Source organism: Globicephala melas, chromosome 14 (genome assembly GCF_963455315.2).
Source record: "Globicephala melas chromosome 14, mGloMel1.2, whole genome shotgun sequence".
In the NCBI taxonomy this organism is placed as follows: Eukaryota; Metazoa; Chordata; class Mammalia; order Artiodactyla; family Delphinidae; genus Globicephala; species Globicephala melas.
In genome coordinates this window covers 52358982-52380130 of record NC_083327.1, presented here as the reverse complement: position 1 = coordinate 52380130, position 21149 = coordinate 52358982, and the positions used below count along the sequence as shown (strand labels likewise).

Genomic DNA, 21149 nt, shown 5'->3' with positions numbered 1-21149 from the left:
AGAAAACAGAAACTTGATGTTGAAGTATGTGAGTATCACTTCACAAGCAGGGAAGAAAGTCATTTAATATGATGGAACAGAGTGACAAAAATGTGGGATAGACCTGAAAAACAAAAAAAATTTTTCTATGCTAATAAGTCTGTGTAATCTAAGTAATGCAGTAAGTAAATATACCTAATGAAAGTTCTTTTATAAGCTAAAAGGAAGTGGCCAAAAAAAAAAGGCAGTAGTAATTTTTTATGTTTTCTTTTAAATTTATTGCCTTTTAAGTCCATATTGTTATTCTCAAAAGTCACTTCTTTAGTCAAAAAAGAATATAGTTTATAATATGCATAATTACATGCTGCTAAAATTGGCACTATGTATGAGAAAATGTAAGGTATGTGATATATGAAGACTTCAGCTAATGCCCCAAATAGACAATTACAAGTCTCACACTTCTGTGACTCTGTGCTTCTTGGATTTCGATAAAATGACTACAGTCCAGCCTCAGAACAGTGATGTACAATAAAAGCCCCACTCAACAGTTGGCTATGAAATGAGTATTAGTTCCATCCTCTAAACCAGAGTTACAAAGGAATGCCTTTCTCTTATAAAGGTTTGCATTGAAAAGGTAGCATTTCACAATCTTGAATACTCCCCAAATTTGGAACTTTGATTTTGTTCAGACCATAGTTTAATGCCTCTATAAAATTATTTCAGTTTTATTAAAGTAATAATTATAGATATTCATATTAAAATGGGACTTGCAACTTATTTTCCAGAGTAGGAAAATGTCATAATTAAAACACAATGATTTGAAAAACAAAATATGCTCAAACTGGCTGTTGATGGTAGTTTTGATTTACTATGTTACTAATCAGTGGAATTTCTTTTATAGATTTCATGAAAAATAAAAATGCTGCTAAAACTTTCAGTAGAAACTAACTTAATATTTTAAACAAACATTCCAACTAGGTTATTAGGTAACATGCATTAATTACTTGCTACGTTTGAGCTCCTAATACCAATTTCTAGGATTACTATAATTTCAGAAACTTGGCTACATCTTTTCCAGGTATGTTTTACTTGTTTTAAATTTTCAGCTTGATTCCACCCACCCCCCTCCCTGCCCCCCCCCCGCCAAATTTAAAGAGGTGACGTATATTTGCTAATACTGTTATTCTACTGTGTCTCCATCAAAATACTGCAATTAGTTTCCTCAACTCTGTCAAATTGCTTAAATGGCACAAGTATTTTAAAGTGCATTATTGGATCTTAAGGCTATATTTATACTAAGCATTAACACAAAACAATAAAGTTGACCACAGGAAAGATTACTTTCAATAGTTGGGATAGATTTCAGCCACAAATATGAAAGGTTAAGCATACGATCCAATGGGAAGACTCACATTAAGGCATACATGCAGTCTGCATATAAAATTCACATATAAAATGGTGTTTGCCATGAATTTTTATTTTGGTACTTAGTGAAGTTACCAATGGATATTATTCAGGCCACTAACTTTTTATAATTATGAATTTAACAGAGCTCATAAAAGTCTAGTGTTAAAAACAACTGCATTGTTTAACACGGGAGAAAGCAGATCCATCTGGCGGCACGTGTACTCAATCTGACAAAGGTCTGGAAGGAATGCTAGTGCTTTGCACGTGCCTGAGTGAGTTTTTAACCCACTCCTTTCTCTCCTCCTCTTTTCCAGTGTAGAGGAGCTGGTTAGAATCTCAAAGGAGTGTAGAAAAATGAGGTTGCATTGTTTGGGGACTGGAAGAGTATTTTGAAGGTCCTTTAGGGGATCCACGGGCCATGTATTTGGGTGATAGGATTGAAAGATAAAGACTACCTGTGGCCTTGGGACTCAAGAGATGGTGGGTGACACAAGACAGGGAATTTCCTGACAGGCACCACTGAACCCTGATATCACAGCAAGGAAAGTACAATTAAAGGTACCAGGTTGTAACCCGACCAGTGTTTAATTTATCTTTGATTGTTTTCCAGTCTGTTCTACCTTTAGGATACAATAGCACTTATCAGAAAATCAAGGTTGGTGGCAACAGAATGTTGTTTGTGCCAAAAGGTTTGACCCCTCTTTTCTTAACTTCACATACAGAAGTTCTTAGGGAAATGCTGGGATTCATTGTAAAATAAAGGTTTCATGTTATTCCAAGTTTATGAGCAACCCAACAAACCACCAAACCTCACATACAGTCAAAATTATTTTTCTGTGGAGAATGTGGTCATTCATAATTACCAACATGTTGCTTCCTACTTTTCACAACGGCATAATTAAGTTCCTCTGTGGAGCAACATGCATGAACATGGAGAGTGTTTTAAAAACCGTGACAAACATGATCACTTTGGCTATTTCATGTAAATCCCTCAAGTTTTAAAACTAGGCAATCCAAATGTCAATGCATCTTTCTCACATTATCTTATAGACATCTCATTGCATTTTATTTTTATTGGAATAAGGTGAATTTTCTTTTGTAAGTGTTGGCAAGATATTTATTTGGCTAATCAAGCATGGGGGGGGAATTATCCTGCAAAAGATGCTTTTCTTTAAAAATGATGCACTTTTACACAAGTCTTTCTCCAAGAAAAGGGCCTTAAGTATATTATCTCTATGATCTCATTCATTGAAAGTGCATTAAAATTTTATTACTAATATAAAAACCGAATTTAAAAACTTATGAAAATGTTCACACAGTGACAAAAATATATGTAAAGCATCTTCACTAATGCTTTGTAATAGAGAAGTGAAAACAAACTTGATGTTCATTCAATAGGAGACTGATTAAATAAAGTATAGCCCCACAATGGAATATGTAGTAATTGACAAAAGAATGAGGTACATCTATTTAAACTCTTATGGAAAGATGTCTACCAATTCATAGTAAAATGAAAAATAGTCACAGGACAGTAAGCATATTATTATTCTATTTATACAAAATGAATACACACACAGATACACACACACACACGCATACTTATTTGTATATTTATAGATAGTATCTGGAAAGACACATACCAAATTATTAACAGTGGTTACCCCTAGAAAATAAGGGGTGGGGAAAAGCAGAGGAAGTTGTATTTTATAATTCAATATAGTTTGATTTTTTTAAAAGGAGCATATATTAAATTTACAATGAAAACATATCAAAAAATGACAAGCCTTGGATAAAAAGATATTCATCTTACACGCATGCTGCTTTTGTTAAAGTCGTTTTTAGAATTTACCCCAAAAGGTGCGATTGTTTTACCTTCAAGTTAGCACTAACATATAAATGATCTTTTATTTTTCTTCTCCCTTTTTAAGATCTTAACGATACTTAGCAAAAAAATTCACAAATAACTATTTTAAGTCACTAGCAGGGAAAGGCCTGATATATACCAACTTTGAAAGCGAAAAATGCACATGTTAATTTTTTTAAATCTATGCAATAGAAAAATGAAAATCCTGTGAGCACTGTGCACACTATCGTGAGTGCTGATGAAAGAGCCTTCACTGATAACAAACGCCGCTCTGTAAGTGGAAAATTGGAACATTTCCAAATAATATAAAAATATCTCCAAAAGATAAATTATTCAAAGAAAGGAATAAAAATCCCTGAGTAGGCCAAAGACAACAGATACAATAACCTAAGAAAATAGATTATCCAGGACCAGAGAGTATATTATTTAGCTAGATGGTATATATGTATTCATATACAGCTATGTATATGTCTAAGTATATATACATACACATACATAAACACATCCACTAGATTTAGAATTAATCATATTCACACATTGTCAAACTAACACCCAAGTCTAGGAAAGGGCAATTTACATAAATTAAGCACTTTTATAACAGAATTACACGGATTTAGGGCTAGAAATTCCCATTCTCTCAGTTTTAATACTAGAGCAAGTAGAATAGGCACTCAATAAATATTTGTTGGATGGATAGATGGTTGGATGAATGGAAAGAGGAATTTGTGAAACTAGATTCTTCTTGTATCATGTTATGCTTTAGAAATATGCTATTCCAGGCCATAAATGGCACACCCTCCTCTAACTGGAAATAGACTAGTCCAAAGTATAGCTTTTCTGAGCGTTACTCAGAAAAGGATGGAAGTGCTGGCTTGTTATCCATGAAAGCAAACTTCACTATTACAGACTTTCCAGATCAAATAAGAATGATAAATGTTCTTATACTCTGGAGCCCAACAAGACAAACTATCCATGTTAATGCATGTTTTATCACATAATCTATTTCAATTCAGAAAAGGTTGTTGAAGAATAAATGCTACATCTACGCCAATAGCTAATGTTAAGGATCTGGAGACAAGTGGAAACTTTAAGCTTCTTAGAGGTCTTTAATTCCCTTCTGCTGATGAACATTCGTGATGAAAACAAAAAAAAACACAGTTTAGTTACTTGTCCTTTTCTTATTTTTAAAGATTTCTCAGCTTGGTAAAACATCCTGAAAATATTTTTTTCATTTTTTTTTTGTTTCCTTCTCCAAAAGCAGTTTATATTTTAGATAAACCCAGGAACACAAAAAGTTTTGTTTTAAATCACCCCTCCATAAGAAGATACCAACACATTATTATGCATTTGAGCAATAAACATAAGAAAAATCCTTCAAAAACAGTATTTGTTTTTATGAAAAACTTGAGGAGTAAAAGAGAGAGAGAGGGAAAGGAGAGGTGAGAGGGTGGGGTTTTAAACAATATCATATGCTTAACCTAAAGCATAATTATTGTAATCACAAGTTGGTTAAAAAATTAGCAGAATAGGGATATGTTTAAAGGCCTCAGCAGTTCTCTCTACAGCACACTTATTTAAATTCATTATAGAGTGAAGCAAGTATGCCAACATATAAGAAATCTGAAAAAGAAGACAGAACGTTCAGGTCTTGAGAATTTCCTAGAAGCAGCCTATTAGTTTTATCAGTTTATAAAGTTTGATAATCCTTGAGGTGACACTGCACAAATTTCTGTGTGTGTGTGTGTGTGTGTGTGTGTGAGAGAGAGAGAGAGAGAGAGAGAGAGAGAGAGAGAGAGAGAGAGAGAGAGAGAAAGAGAAAGAGAAAGAAATAGAAATGGTCAACATCAAAATAGCCTGTTGTGTACGTTGACTTTAATTCAGTACATTACCAAATTATGCCCACAAAGGAACAATCATTTTTAAATATGTCTATGAAAATGTGGAAAAATAGTGTAGGCATGGAACTTGACAAGTACAAGGTATTGGACCTAGTTTTAATATAGATATGTATATACACACACATTCACACCCCTACACATATACACTTCAGTAACTATGATTCTTCTCATTCGTTTAGTTTCATTAGTTCCCTTTTGGGCATTGAGATTTTTAACAATTATAGCATCTGAAGGATGAAGGAATTATACTGCTTGGGTCACGGATGAAAATTGGTGCATATGGTGAGCCTTCATCTTCTGAAAAGTGGCCTTGCTTGTTGGTACAGGTGGGACCTTCAGTTATTCACACCAAGTCTCAGAAGAGGGCATGGAGGGAGATTCAGGTACAAAGACCGTCCAAGCAATGCTCAGGAGATGCATGCTCAGACAGTTCTGAGGATAACTGGTTCTAATTAAAATACTTTCTTCCAAGAACCATTAAGAAGATCAGAGTTATGATATAGATGTTTATAGTCTATGAAAGTGACCATTTTGTAAAAGCAGCAATCTGTATAAGGAAAGGACAGGATACCATGTCGGGAATGCACCGGAGCTAGAGGCATTGTGGCCTGCACAGAACACAGGAGAAGAGATGGCAAAAGGGTCCTCTTGGTAGTTTTCAAGAAGTGACCCTCAGACAGGTGTATAATTCTGTGTAGCTCCTACCCGGACCAGCGTAGTCAGATGAAATCATCTGCATTTACCAGTGCATTCCTGTCCGTGATCGTTTTCTCTGTTTTTTACAAAGGCAATAGATAGGAAATACAAATAAACCTGGGGATTAAAAAAAAAAAAAGATTAAAGCTAATTAAGAGGACAGGCTTTTAGTATCATAGATTTGAAAATTTTCTATTTTCAAATTTTTATTTTACAAGCTATTTATAAATAATCATTATTTAGTAATACATGAAAATGAAAAGAGGGAAGATACCTATGCTATGAAATGTACTTAGTTCTTCAAGATTTCATTCTTTATTATTTTTCTTCAGCTCCTTCTCCCCCTTTTAATGAAGTCTGTGACACCAGTTTGGATATGAATGTTTTTTATCAAAATATCAAAACTTAAATCTTCTTTATTATCCCTAGTCATATCACTTGCACACTGATATTCATGCTTCGGTTTCAGGCCATATAGCATGTTACTTAAGAAAATGGGCAGTGGAGCAAATGTCAGCTTTGATTCCCAGTTCTACCACTTGTGAGGTCCTAGGAAAGCCTTAATTTCCTCAACTGTAAAATGCAGATAATAATAGTATTTACTTCATAAAGCCTCATTCACTGTAAGAACTTAAATGTTAGTTACCTTATAATTCTATCTGTCCTGCACATGCAAATTACTTGCTAAACAGAACTTTACATATAAAAATCAATTTACTTAGGAAAAAAGAGAAATCCCATCTACTATGTGGAACAATCATCACAGCAGCCTTTAGCTCTAGTGTCTAATTTTAAATCCTCTACAGCAATGGTTCTCAAAGTGGGATCCTTGGACCGCCTGCATCAGCATCACCTAACTTTTTAGAACTAGGCCCCTACGCTGAATCAGAAACTGTGAGTAGGAACCAGGAACCTGTTTTTTAACCAACCCTCAAGGTTCTTATAAAGCACTCCAGAGTCTGAGAACCATTGCTGGAAAGTACATATTTTAATATACTTGTATGAATAAAACTATATTTATCACTGATACATTTTCTATTTGTTAGTGCTCAAGTATATGCTGGGTACGTGTTCCTATCCACATCAAAAGCATCTTTTTGACCCAGGGAACCCTTTTACTAGAACTAACCGAAGACCCAAAGGTGTAACAGAGCCTCTTTTCTTCAATGTTCCAACCTGAACTCAGAATTGGAAAATCTGGGTTCTCGTCTACTGGAATCTTTTGCTAAGATACTAGTTACATTAACTTTTGTATTAAAAGGGGACTAATAATGCTTTATAAGAAACATGAATCAAAGTGTTCATGGACTGAGAAAGTGTCACACAAATACACCCTGTACGAAACACGCTCCTCTGAATCTATAAATCATGTACTGATTGCTTATTTCGAGCAAGCATGGAACAGGTACCATCTACACTTAACACTGACTCACTATTACATTTACACTCATATGCTCTCTGTGGCACTCAGAGAATTCTCATCTCAGATACATTAAGTATTTCTTACCGATTACAACTGCTATGGCCCCTAGTGCTAATCCCAAGACCAGAATTAGAGGTGCAATGAATAATTTTCCAGCTGGAAAACAAAAGGCAAACCATTTAGAGAGTCTTAAACTAAAACTAAAAACAATTTCAGCAATGCTTTTTAATATCACAATGTATGTTATTTTTTAAGGATTCATTAAAATTAAGGCAATATTTCTCTAAGGAAATGTATCAGGTGTAGAACAAATACACATATGTAAGTTCAGTAACTTCACTCAAGTCCTGGGCACACGTGTCATACATCACATAAATCATCCTTTACAAGCAAGAAAACACCAAAACTACTGGTTCGCTTTATTCCACCAGGACCATTCATCTTTGTGTTTTTCCTTTAGATCTCTTCCATTTTAAATTTTTTAAATTCTGAAAGATTAAGAAAGGAGTGACATTCTGAGCTGGCAGGAGGAAATCTAATTAGCTCACAAAATGGAGAGCTAGTAGGTGCTACAGAGGGCTGTGCCCAAGTCCACATCTGAAAATGTGATTTATTTATTTCCTGGGTCCAAAATAAACTAACTATATGAACACCTAATACACTGAATTACAAATGGGATGTTTCAATACCATTGTTAGAAAAAATTCCCAATAAACATACAATATATTGAAGGTTTTTCAAATGAATCATTTTAACAAACTTAGAAAGGAAGCACTTATAAGGATGCCAAATGGCATCAACCAGCACTTTTTTTCTAAATGAATAACTGAGCAGTGATTACAATAAACTCTAGTTATAGCACAGAATTCACAACTGGAATACTACTAGCGTTAAAAGGCACTAGCACAAAAATAGAGGCTAGTAGTTAATATCTTGTCATTACATAGTAATCTTGATCTTAAGACATGTGACAGCAATAGCTGTACAACCCAAACACAACAAGAGAAGAGGAAGGAATGGAGGGACTTTGCAGTAGACTCCCTTAGCTGTTGAAAATAAATTAGCAACACCATTCTATAAATAAGGACAGTAATTTGGAATAACCAATTACATTAAAAAACAGAAACATAATGCAGCCATCTGTTGGAAATTTGTCAGAAAAATATTAACTTCTTTATTCTTAAGAAAGGGGCTTTGGAACCACAGAAAAAACATAGATTAAAAAATACAGTTTTTAATATCTAATTTTGAAAAAACTGCCATTCAATTGACACAATGTCTAACCATGGGGTTTACTTACATTTTTCACCAATGACAGAATCAATCAAGTAATACTAAATCACATTGAACAATTACATTTTGTACATTCTTAAAGCTACACTTGAGTTTATACTATATTGATTTGCATATTGTAAAAGAATCTGGTTTTTTTCCTACACACGTAGCTCAGTGAGCTCATTCATGTTTCCTTTTTAAGTAATTATCAATATATTTTCATAATAGTGATGAAACATGACTGCAAAGTAACAGCACTATTTTTTTTTATTTGCAAATATCACAGAACTCAAATAACCAGATATGTGCTCTTTCTCTTTTGGAAGTAATAAACTTATTACAATCATGCAATCAATGTTCAGTACACGTTAAGTCTACCTTTGAAACTGTCTTGAGGACATTTAAGCACAGATTCTCTAATTCCTAGCTCAATAATAATTCTTTTAAAATACCATTCTCAATAGCTGAAATAGTATTCTATTATATCCATATATTCTAGCTTATTTAAATATTTTAGTATTTATTTTTTGTTCCCTTTTCTGCTATTTAAAATTATACTTGCAAATAAACCATTGTCAACCTAGATGTTTTATCATGTTTTAAAATATCCTTCACATTATTATCAAATTTCTTTGTAAAAGAATTGCACAAAATTTCCAGTTCGTTCAATAGAGTATGGATGTCCAGCATAGAGTATTAACTCGACAAAATATTTGCTAATCAATATCCAGAAAAAAATTTCATTTTTTACATTTCTCTGACTACTAATAACACTGAATCTTTTAAAACATGTTTATTGGCTATCTGTATTTCTTCAATTCTGGTTCCAGACTTCTTTTCTTTTTTTTTTTTCTTTTCTTTTTGAAAAATGTGATATTTATTTTTGGAGGGGGGGCCTCCATTGCTTTTGTTCATATAAATTATTTGCCAACTAGAAATCAGTTAAGGACTTGTATGTTCTTTATTATTATATGTTTTAATGTAATATTTTCAATATTTGTATGGAATTATATGAGAACAAAGCATTCTTTCTGTCACTTTTATTCCCAACACCATTCACTGAATAACCTACCTACTCCCTACCAGGGAGATACCTGCATGTCAGAGGCTGCTAATTCCCCTCAAATCGCTGTTCTCCCTTATTCTCTAGAGGCAGAACCTCTGATCTATGGCTGGGCAGATGGTCACATGACCATCCTTGTTTTCCAACCTCCAGCTGTGAGAGGAGGGCAGGCCCTTTCTCTGTCTCTGTCCAAGGACATCTGCAGGCTGTGGTCCCAAACTGAGGAGCAAACTGGGTTCCATCATGCAAGGATGGAGGGCAGGAGGGCTTTGCTGTTATCCATCTACTCTCTTCCATGGCAGGGAGAAGGTAACCTTGGGACTTACAGAGTAACACCTTTTCCTACCTTTTGTAGGGATGAGATGTTTGAAATTAAATTGCTCTTTTTATTTAAAAACATTGCTTATAAAATCATTCTGTCTGATTTTGTAAAATGTAATGGGTAACATGAATTATTGTATTTTTTCCTTGTTTGTCCACAGGAAAAAAGTCCACATTTCCCTGCTATACTTGGAGTGATGGTCCAATAGCAGTTCGAGGCGGCTGTGCTGGAGGTGCAAAAATATGTGTAGGAGGGAGAGCTTATCATAGGGCCAGCTGCTCCCTCCTTTGTCAGGTTCATCCTGATACACACGAGTACACACACATACACAGAAAAGAAAATGGGCCCAAAAGAAAACCATTTATAGAAAGCTAACCATAAAATTAAAAATAAAAACAGAGACGACTGTACAAAGAAAACACTTCCCTGCTGACAATGTTTATGGGCTGTCCATTCTACAGTCTGTTAAATATCTTGACTCTATTTTATGACCTGGAAAGAGAATTCTAGTGGCATCTAGGCAAATGGTGAAAGGACTCAAAGAGAATGCACCCAAAATATTATTGAACAAATAGGGCAGGAAATGACTTTCCTTATTTAAGAATGACTAAACAGAAAAACGAAAAGGAAAAAAAAAAGCATGGTCAAATCAAAGGTTATTTAAAACAAAAATGAAAGGAAACACTTTGCCACAAAATGGCATTGAAGTAGGAAAGGAAAGGACTAACAGTGCAGGAAATGTAAGGATTTTGGTTTTTAGGTTGCTTTCTGTATGTACAGACTGACTTACAAATAGGTTACAGCTCAAAACTTAATTTTGCAGTTAGTTTTCTCATGGTAATATTGTTATAAATAGTGGTTAGATTCCCTAGCTATCCCTCTAAAGTCTGTTTAACTAGTAAGTATATATTGGTTATATAAATATAATATATACCGTTATAAGCAACTAAACAGAAAAGCACTGAAAATCATTAAAACCAATCTTGACTATATTGAATGCTGTTGGTTGTGGGAAATTATGTTTAATTAAAGCTCAGTAAGGGTGTTTTTATAGATATCATATAAGATTTTAGAAAATGATGGCACTGGTTTCCCCATGATAAAATGAAATTTAAAATATATGTTCTATTGTTTACCTGACAGAAGTATATTATTACCATCAGCTTTGTTCTGATTAGCCTGACATGATTCTAGCGAGGACAGCGGTTTACAATAGTAATGAAGTGATGGAGGGCTAAAGAGTGATATAAAGATAGGCTCACAAAGTAACCAGGCACAAGTAAGTAGAAAGCAAGAAACGTAGACAATGTTAAAAAGTATTGTGTATACATGAGAAAGACTGCCAGAGAAAGAAATAATGGAGTTCTGCATGATGAAAAAGAAAGAAATCTCACAGTAGGTATATTCCAGAGGAGTAGGGAGCCATTGGAAGAACTATTAGGCCAGAAGAACACTGCATCACTCAGAGGTGGTGACACTAGGCCAGAGCAGGAATCCGTGTTTATCTTTGCATATTTGTATATGAGACTGTGTGTTGTTGAGGACGAAGAAAGGGGTAAAAAATTCAATCCATAAAAGCATTGCACTTGGATATTTAAACTTGGGTTTGTATGCAATGAGGGCATTTGATGCTCATTTAATTAACTGTTAGCTATTAATATTAACTACTAATACAAGAGAAAATACATACAAATATATACAATGGCTTATCAACTATATAGGTACAATGGAACTCCATTACAAGACTCTGAAACATAGGGATTTTTAAAATTGCACTGTTTGTCTTCCATGGATGAATAGAGGATATGCCTAAGACCCACTGCTAGGTACTGTCACTACAAAAGAAATGTGACATTGTCCCCTTTCATCAAGTGGCTTACAATAGGTAAGTGGCTTACAGAAGACTAATGACTTCATATTTCTGCAGTGTAATAAATTATTTGTTTTTTGAACAAAATCTGCTTGCTCATGTAAGCAGTGCCCTGCTAACAAACAAGTTTTTTATTTTAAACTCAAAAGGAGAGAAAACATTCTTCCTCCTATTTTGAGCTAAAGGCTCTACTAGAATACCTGGCAGGTGCTGAGATTTGTCATGGCTATTCTATTACATTCCTAAGTTCTATCATCACCACTGCTTCCTTCCTGGGGAAGATTGTATAAGTCACGTCAGACACTCACCACAGACTGACCCTCGCACTAGTCTCCTTAGATGAGGTCTCTCTGGGAGGTAGCGGTATTTGCATCCAAATATACTGAGGTTTGATGTGTGGTCTCCAAAGAAACGGAGCTGGCGGTATCTCTCCCCACATCGATAACAAAAATTAGTGTTACATTGTGAACAGGTCATATGGTCACACCCTTCCGTTCTCTGGATGTGGATCTGTACCAGCGAAAGAGTGAAAGAAAAAAAAGGTTACTAAATTTTTTATAAAGTAGAATCTGGCAAATGTATGGAATAACAGTTACTAGTTTCACCAAAATAAAAGCCTTACAAAGCATTCCTGAGGCTGTAAGTTTGCTTATTATCATGCTCTCCCAGGCCACCTTTGTATCAAACATTTTAAACATGTGTAAAGCTCAATAACATTTCAGGTGCTCAAGCTGTTGACTTATTTTGAATAATACAGATATAAACAAACACATCCCAAAGAAAACTCACTTATCTTTCCAGACATGCATCGAACTCAATGATTAGGAGGCAATTTAAAATGCTGTGAAGGTGAGAAATGCAAATCAAAACTACAAGGAGGTATCACCTCACACCGGTTAGAATGGGCATGATCAGAAAATCTACAAACAACAAATTCTGGAGAGGGTGTGGAGAAAAGGGAACCCTCCTGCACTGTTGGTGGGAATGTAAATTGATACAGCCACTATGGAGAACAGTATGGAGGTTCCTTAAAAAACTAAAAATAGAACTACCATACGACCCAGCAATCCCACTCCTGGGCATATACCCAGAGAAAACCATAATTCAAAAAGACACATGCACCCCAATGTTCATTGCAGCACTATTTACGACAGCCAGGTCATGGAAGCAACCTAAATGCCCATTGACAGACGAATGGATAAAGAACTTGTGGTACATATACAAAATGGAATATTACTCAGCCATAAAAAAGGAACAAAATTGGGTCATTTGTAGAGACATGGATGGACCTAGAGACTGTCATACAGAGTGAAGTAAGTCAGAAAGAGAAAAACAAATATCATATATTAATGCATATATGTGGAATCTATAAAAAATGGTACAGGTGAACCGGTTTGCAAGGCAGAAATAGAGACACAGATGTAGAGAACAAACGTATGGACACCAAGGGGGGAAAGCCGGGGGGGGTGGTTGGTTGTGGTGGTTGCATGAATTGGGAGATTGGGATGGACATATATACACTAATATGTATAAAATAGATAACTAATAAGAACCTGCTGTATAAAAAAATTAATAAAATTCAAATTTAAAAAATGCTGTGAAGGTATGTTTTGTTGATGCTATGATCAGCAAGAACGAGGTGGCTTGGGGAATAAGAAGAGATGAAGAGGATTCCTTAAAAGAAAGGATTATGTAAAATTTTTGTAAATAAATGTCAAGGAAAAGAAATCCTGTTGTGGAAAGAAATGATAGCAGGTGTAAGTGTATTTGCAGTACCATTTTAGTTTCCAGCTCTAATTTCATTTGCAAATGCTTGTACAGGACTGTGTATACAATGCTACCTGTGCAACTAAGCACCTCCCTCTGTTGTTGCTGTCAAGTTACAGGTAAGTACGGAGGTTACTTCTTATCTCCCAAGCTACAATTTAGATGATATTACTTACATGAGAATAAAAATGTGATAATATACATACAGTGACTAAAACATTTTGGGGGCACACATTAAGTCAGATCAGTATAATACTGGTTCCATCTATCCCTTCCCCTTCACCCACCTAAAAATGTGAGAAACTAAATACCAGGGCAATGCAACTGACACTCCCTGATTGCCAGGTGATCTCCTTTCTCACTTCTTCAATTGGGTGATTCTTAGGCTGATGCTAGACTAGAGTACCTTCCTGGATAGGTGAGGGCTAGCTTGCGGTTAAGGGCATATAAGCATCTGTGGTTAAGGGTAACTACCAATCAACATTTGGTCAGTAGAAGCAAAATTTGTTTTTTCTGCTATTGGCCACCTCATCTTTTTCAATTACGTTGAATTCTTTTACCTGACAGTCCAGTGAGAGTCGACCCAGGTTTTGTTGGGCCTGAAGGTTATCTAATTGGGGGGCCCTCTTAAAGGAGAAGCATGTAAATTACAAATGCAAATTAGATACAAGGCCTAAGGAGACCTGAGCAGGTGAAGGTCTCTGCAGTTTGAGTTCTTTAGCTTCCTGGTAATTTCTCCCTTAGTCTCCCCACTGCACCTGTTTCTATGAATGATTCTGAAGAACAATTCCTATGACCACGTCCATTTAGCACAGCAGATGGCATTAAGGAATGAGGTAGGCTAAGGCCCTACTGAAACTTTGAACTATTTCTCATCCTTTAAACTACCTGAGCACTAGGAGAAAACGTGTTCAGAGACAGCAGCTGAGCACCCAAAATAAAGGCTACTTAATCATATGCTCAACTTTTTGACTGTATACTGTAATTGCTCTTAATATGGAGGTAATTAAAGCTTAACAGATTTCCTGGCCACATAGCATAGTGTTGTATGTGACCTGTAAAGGGAAAAGGACTAATATTTGTTTAGAGCCTACTAAATGCCAAGCACTGTACCTAGCTTAGCGCCTTTAAGCCTCATGACCACACCATGAGACTGGCATGCTTATTCATAACCAGAGCTCAGAAAAGTAATCTGCTTGAATGAATGGAGAAAGTATTTTGATTCTTGTCTGTTTCTTTATTATGCTAAGCAGCCTCTTATTATAAACGTTAAGATAAAACCAGAGGGTCAATTGTATTCTTTGCTAACTGACAGAGTAGTCATGTCTGCCCTTCTGTACGAGACATATTCGAGTCTTTCTGCTTGTTTTAGCTGCTCTCTGGGCCTGTTCACATTCTTCCTTTAAAATAATGTCAAAAATTTTTCTGACAAGAAACTTGCTCTAATAAGTTAAACTTGTCACTGACAGTTCATTTGCCTCAAAATTTCACATATCATTTTTACTGTCATTTTATATCTGCTTGTAATATTGTTTCATTGTGTTCTAAAATCTTTACATGGTATACTTATTATTTCATTTAAATAGTGAAGACTGCAATTTTTAGCCTCTTTTAACAGTCTTTCCTCATTTCTAAAATAATATTTGAAACACAGCAGGCAACTAATATACTGTGAGTCCAAACATATTTCTGCACAAGAAGTGATAAATTCTAAGTTCTGACAATACTCTACAGGAACCTTGTACGTTGCAGGATTATATAGTTCTATAGATTAATTTGAATATTTTACTCACATAATGGCGATGATTTAATCATGAAAATGGTTTCATAATTTCCAACTATCAAGTACACAGTGCTTCCTTTAATACTATTGTAAATATATATTGATTATGTATGAATATTTTATAACTTCATGCTAAAAGAGAAATGAACTGACATAATGCAAGTTAACTTGTAACAGAAGACATTACTTTTCACATTTGCTAAGAAGCAAGTTGTAATTTTGAACTCCTAACACCCAGAGGCTAATAAATTTCATATGATAAACGACTTCCCTGAATATATCTTTAAAGGTCACACTTTGACAATGCCATTTTTGTTTTTAAAACATAGAGCCTTAAAAAGTAGGTTTAAATTACATTTATGTAAAGTCCATTTTATTTCTCAGTGAAGTTTTAAACGTTTTTTAAATTATAGCTTCAAAACATTCATCAGATTAGCTCTGCTAAAAAACATACCAATCACCCAAGTGGCTATAATTCAGCATCAAAATTCTGTTCTTGGGCTTCCCTGGTGGCGCAGTGGTTGAGAGTCCGCCTGCCGATGCAGGGGACGTGGGTTCGTGCCCCGGTCCGGGAAGATCCCACATGCCGCGGAGCGGCTGGGCCCGTGAGCCATGGCTGCTGAGCCTGTGCGTCCGGAGCCTGTGCTCCGCAACGGGAGAGGCCACAACAGTGAGAGGCCCGCGTGCCGCAACAACAACAAAATTCTGTTCTTACTTAAGGGATGGAGACAGAGTAAGACAAATGAGATATCTCTAACCCATTAAACTGACTACCCATAAGCCACAAACATCATCTGATTTGTTATCACTAACAGGGTTTCTTCTCTCCATCTATACCAAATAAGGATGGCTGATATGTAAGGAGTTGAATATTTAAGCCCTAAATGTCGCTTACATAGCTCTACATTTACGAGCCATGAGATAAAATGTTCAGGATATGCCAGATATTTCTTTAATATGAGATTGATATTAAGTCCACATAGTAGTAGACAGAAATGTCAGCACGGATCGTTTTTGGGCCTATGACATTCTTTATAGTACATATCAACACCTGTAATAAGAGAGTAATCAATATATGTATCTGCCCTCTGCAAGTTGTTTACATTTAGTTTAATAAAATGCCCACAAATTATCTTAAAAAATAGAACTAGACCATTTAGGGGGAAGATGGCGGAAGAGTAAGACGCGGAGATCACCCTCCTCCCCACAGATACACCAGAAATGCATCTACGCGTGGAACAACTCCTACGGAGCACCTACTGAACGCTGGCAGAAGACCTCAGACCTCCCAAAAGGCAAGGAACCCTCCACGTACCTGGGTAGGGCAAAAGAAAAAAGAATAAACAGAGACAAAAGAATAGGGACGGGACCTACACCAGTGGGAGGGAGCTGTGAAGGAGGAAAGGTTTCCACACACTAGGCCCCTTCGAAGGCGGAGACTGCGGGTGGTGGAGGGGGGAAGCTTCGGAACCGCGGAGGAGAGCGCAGCAACAGGGGTGCGGAGGGCAAAGCAGGGAGATTCCCGCCCAGAGGATCGGTGCCGACCAGCACTCACCAGCCCGAGAGGCTCGAGAGGCTCGTCTGCTCACCCGCCGGGGCAGTCGAGGCTGGGAGCTGAGGCTCCGGCTTTGGTCGGAGCGCAGGGAGAGGACTGGGGTTGGCGGCGTGAACACAGCCTACAGGGGGTTAGTGCACCGTGGCTAGCCGGGAGGGAGTCCGGGGAAAAGTCTGGACCTGCCGAAGATGCAAGAGACTTTTTCTTCCCTCTTTGTTTCCTGGTGCGTGAGGAGAGGGGATTAAGAGCGCTGCTTAAAGGAGCTCCAGAGATGGGCGTGAGCCGCGGCTAACAGCGCGGACCCCAGAGACAGGCATGAGACACTAAGGCTGCTGCTGCCGCCACCAAGAAGCCTGTGTGCGAGCACAGGTCACTATCCACACCCCCCTTCCAGGGAGCCTGTGCAGCCCGCCACTGCCAGGGTCCCGTGATCCAGGGACAACTTCCCCGGGAGAACGCATGGCGCGCCTCAGGCTGGTGCAACGTCAGTCGGCCTCTGCCACCGCAGGCTCGCCCCGCACTCTGTGCCTCTCCCTCCCCCCGGCCTGAGTGAGCCAGAGCCCTTGAATCAGCGGCTCCTTTAACCCCATCCTGTCTGAGTGAAGAACAGACGCCCTCCGGCGACCTACATGCAGAGGCGGGGCCAAATCCAAAGCTGAGCCCCTGGGAGCTGTGAGAATAAAGAAGAGAAAGGGAAATCTCTCCCAGCAGCCTCAGAAGCCGCGGATTAAAGCTCCACAATCAACTTGATGTACCCTGCATCTGTGGAATACATGAATAGACAACGAATCATCCCAAATTAAGGAGGTGGACTTTGACAGCAAGATTTATGATTTTTTCACCTTTTCCTCTTTTTGTGAGTGTGTATGTGTATGCTTCTGTGTGAGATTTTGTCTGTATAGCTTTGCTTCCACCATTTGTCCTAGGGGTCTATCCGTCCAATTTTTAAAAAAAAATTTTTTTCTTAATAATTATTTTTTATTTTAATAACTTTATTTTATTTTCTTACTTTATTTTATTTTATCTCCTTTCTTTCTTTCCTTCCTTCCTTCTTTCCCTCCTCCCTCCCTCCCTCCTTTCTTTCTCTCTCTCTCTTTCTTTCCTTCTTTCTTTCTTTCTACTTTTTCTCCCTTTTATTCTGACCATGTGGATGAAAGCCTCTTGGTGCTGCAGCCAGGAGTCAGTGCTGTGCCTCTGAGGTGGGAGAGCCAACTTCAGGACACTGGTCCACAAGAGACCTCCCAGCTCCACATAATATCAAACGGCGATAATCTCCCAGAGATCTCCATCTCAACACCAGCACCCAGCTTCACTCAACGACCAGCAAGCTACAGTGCTGGACACCCTATGCCAAACAACTAGCAAGACAGGAACACAACCCCACCCATTAGCAGAGAGGCTGCCTAAAATCATAATAAGTCCACAGACACCCCAAAACACACCACCAGACGTGGACCTGCCCATCAGAAAGACAAGATCCAGCCTCATCCACCAGAACACAGGCACTAGTCCCCTCCACCAGGAAGCCTACACAGCCCACTGAACCAACCTGAGCCACTGGGGACAGACACCAAAAACAGGAACTACGAACCTGCAGCCTACAAAAAGGAGACCCCAAACACAGTAAGGTAAGCAAAATGAGAAGACAGAAAAACACACAGCAAATGAAGGAGCAAGATAAAAACCCATCAGACCTAACAAATGAGGAGGAAATAGGCAGTCTACCTGAAAAAGAATTCAGAATAATGATAGTAAAGATGATCCAAAACCTTGGAAATAGAATAGACAAAATGCAAGAAACATTTAACAAGGACCTAGAAGAACTAAAGATGAAACAAGCAATGATGAACAACACAATAAATGAAATTAAAAATATACTAGATGGGATCAATAGCAGAATGACTGAGGCAGCAGAACGGATAAGTGACCTGGAAGATAAAATAGTGGAAATAACTACTGCAGAGCAGAATAAAGAAAAGAATGAAGAGAACTGAGGACAGTCTCAGAGACCTCTGGGGCAACATTAAACGCACCAACATTCGAATTATAGGGGTTCCAGAAGAAGAAGAGAAAAAGAAAGGGACTGAGAAAATATTTGAAGAGTTTATAGTTGAAAACTTCTCTAATATGGGAACAGAAATAGTTAATCAAGTCCAGAAAGCACAGAGAATCTCATACAGGATAAATCCAGGGAGAAATACACCAAGACACATATTAATCAAACTGTCAAAAATTAAATACAAAGAAAGCATATTAAAAGCAGCAAGGGAAAAACAACAAATAACACACAAGGGAATCCCCATAAGGTTAACAGCTGATCTTTCAGCAGAAACTCTGCAAGCCAGAAGGGACTGGCAGGACATATTTAAAGTGATGAAAGGAGAAAAACCTGCAACCAAGATTACTCTACCCAGCAAGGATCTCATTCAGAGTTGATGGAGAAATTAAAACCTTTACAGACAAGCAAAAGCTGAGAGAGTTCAGCACCACCAAACCAGCTTTACAGCAACTGCTAAAGGAACTTCTCTAGGCAAGAAACACAAGAGAAGGAAAAGACCTACAATAATGACCCCAAAACAATTAAGAAAATGGGAATAGGAACATACATATCGATAATTACCTTAGATGTAAATGGACTAAATGCTCCCACCAAAAGACACAGATTGGCTGAATGGATACAAAAACAAGACCCATATATATGCTGTCTACAAGAGACCCACTTCAGACCTAGAGACACATACAGACTGAAAGTAAGGGGATGGAAAAAGATATTCCATGCACATGGAAACCAAAAGAAAGCTGGAGTAGCAATTCTCATATCAGACAAAATAGATTTTAAAATAAACACTATTAGAAGGGACAAAGAAGGACACTACATAATGATCCAGGGACCAATCCAAGAAGAAGATATAACAATTGTAAATATTTATGCACCCAACATAGGAGCACCTCAATACATAAGGCAAATACTAACAGCCATAAAAGGGGAAATCAACAGTAACACATTCATAGTAGGGGACTTTAACACCCCAGTTTCACCAATGGACAGATCATCCAAAAGGGAAATAAATAAGGAAACACAAGCTTTAAATGATACATTAAACAAGATGGACTTAATTGATATTTATAGGACATTCCATCCAAAAACAACAGAATACACATTTTTCTCAAGTGCTCATGGAACATTCTCCAGGATAGATCATATCTTGGGTCACAAATCAAGCCTTGGTAAATTTAAGAAAATTGAAATTGTATCAGGTTACTTTTCCGACCACAATGCTATGAGACTAGATATCAATTACAGGAAAAGATCTGTAAAAAATACAAACACATGGAGGCTAAACAATACACTACTTAATAACGAAGTGATCACTGAAGAAATCAAAGAGGAAATCAAAAAATACCTAGAAACAAATGACAATGGAGACACGACGACCCAAAACCTATGGGATGCGGCAAAAACAGTTCTAAGAGGGAAGTTTATAGCAATACAATCCTACCTTAAGAAACAGGAAACATCTCGAATAAACAACCTAACCTTGCACCTAAAGCAATTAGAGAAAGAAGAACAAAAAAACCCCAAAGTTAGCAGAAGGAAAGAAATCATAAAAATCAGATCAGAAATAAATGAAAAAGAAATGAAGGAAACAATAGCAAAGATCAATAAAACTAAAAGCTGGTTCTTTGAGAAGATAAACAAAATTGATAAACCATTAGCCAGACTCATCAAGAAAAATAGGGAGAAGACTCAAATCAATAAAATTAGAAATGAAAAAGGAGAAGTAACAACTGACACTGCAGAAACACAAAAGATCATGAGAGATTACTACAAGCAACTCTATGCCAATAATATGGACAACCTGGAAGAAATAGACAAATTCTTGGAAAAGCACAACCTTCCAAGACTGAGCCAGGAAGAAATAGAAAATATGAACAGACCAATCACAAGCACTGAAATTGAAACTGTGATTAAAAATCTTCCAACAAACAAAAGCCCAGGACCAGATGGCTTCAGAGGCGAATTCTATCAAACATTTAGAGAAGAGCTAACACCTATCCTTCTCAAACTCTTCCAAAATATAGCAGAGGGAGGAACACTCCCAAACTCATTCTACCAGGCCACCATCAGCCTGATACCAAAACCAGACAAAGATGTCACAAAGAAAGAAAACTGCAGGCCAATATGTTGATGAACATAGATGCAAAAATCCTCAACAAAATACTAGCAAACAGAATCCAACAGCACA

The 21149-nt window shown here is 37.1% G+C and overlaps 1 protein-coding gene across 1 annotated transcript in view; it reads right to left on the bottom strand.

Annotated features, from left to right (window-relative positions):
• Positions 1-5063: 5063 nt before the first annotated feature.
• The window catches only part of RNF217 (ring finger protein 217), a 128026-nt gene continuing 111940 nt past the window's right edge, over positions 5064-21149 (bottom strand). The window contains exons 4-6 of the mRNA XM_030853544.3: positions 12106-12307; positions 7352-7423; positions 5064-5961 (exon numbers count right to left, since the gene is read on the bottom strand). Of these exons, the coding sequence (XP_030709404.1) occupies positions 5888-5961; positions 7352-7423; positions 12106-12307 (348 nt within the window). The 3' untranslated portion in view covers positions 5064-5887. The remainder of the gene's footprint in view (positions 5962-7351; positions 7424-12105; positions 12308-21149) is intronic.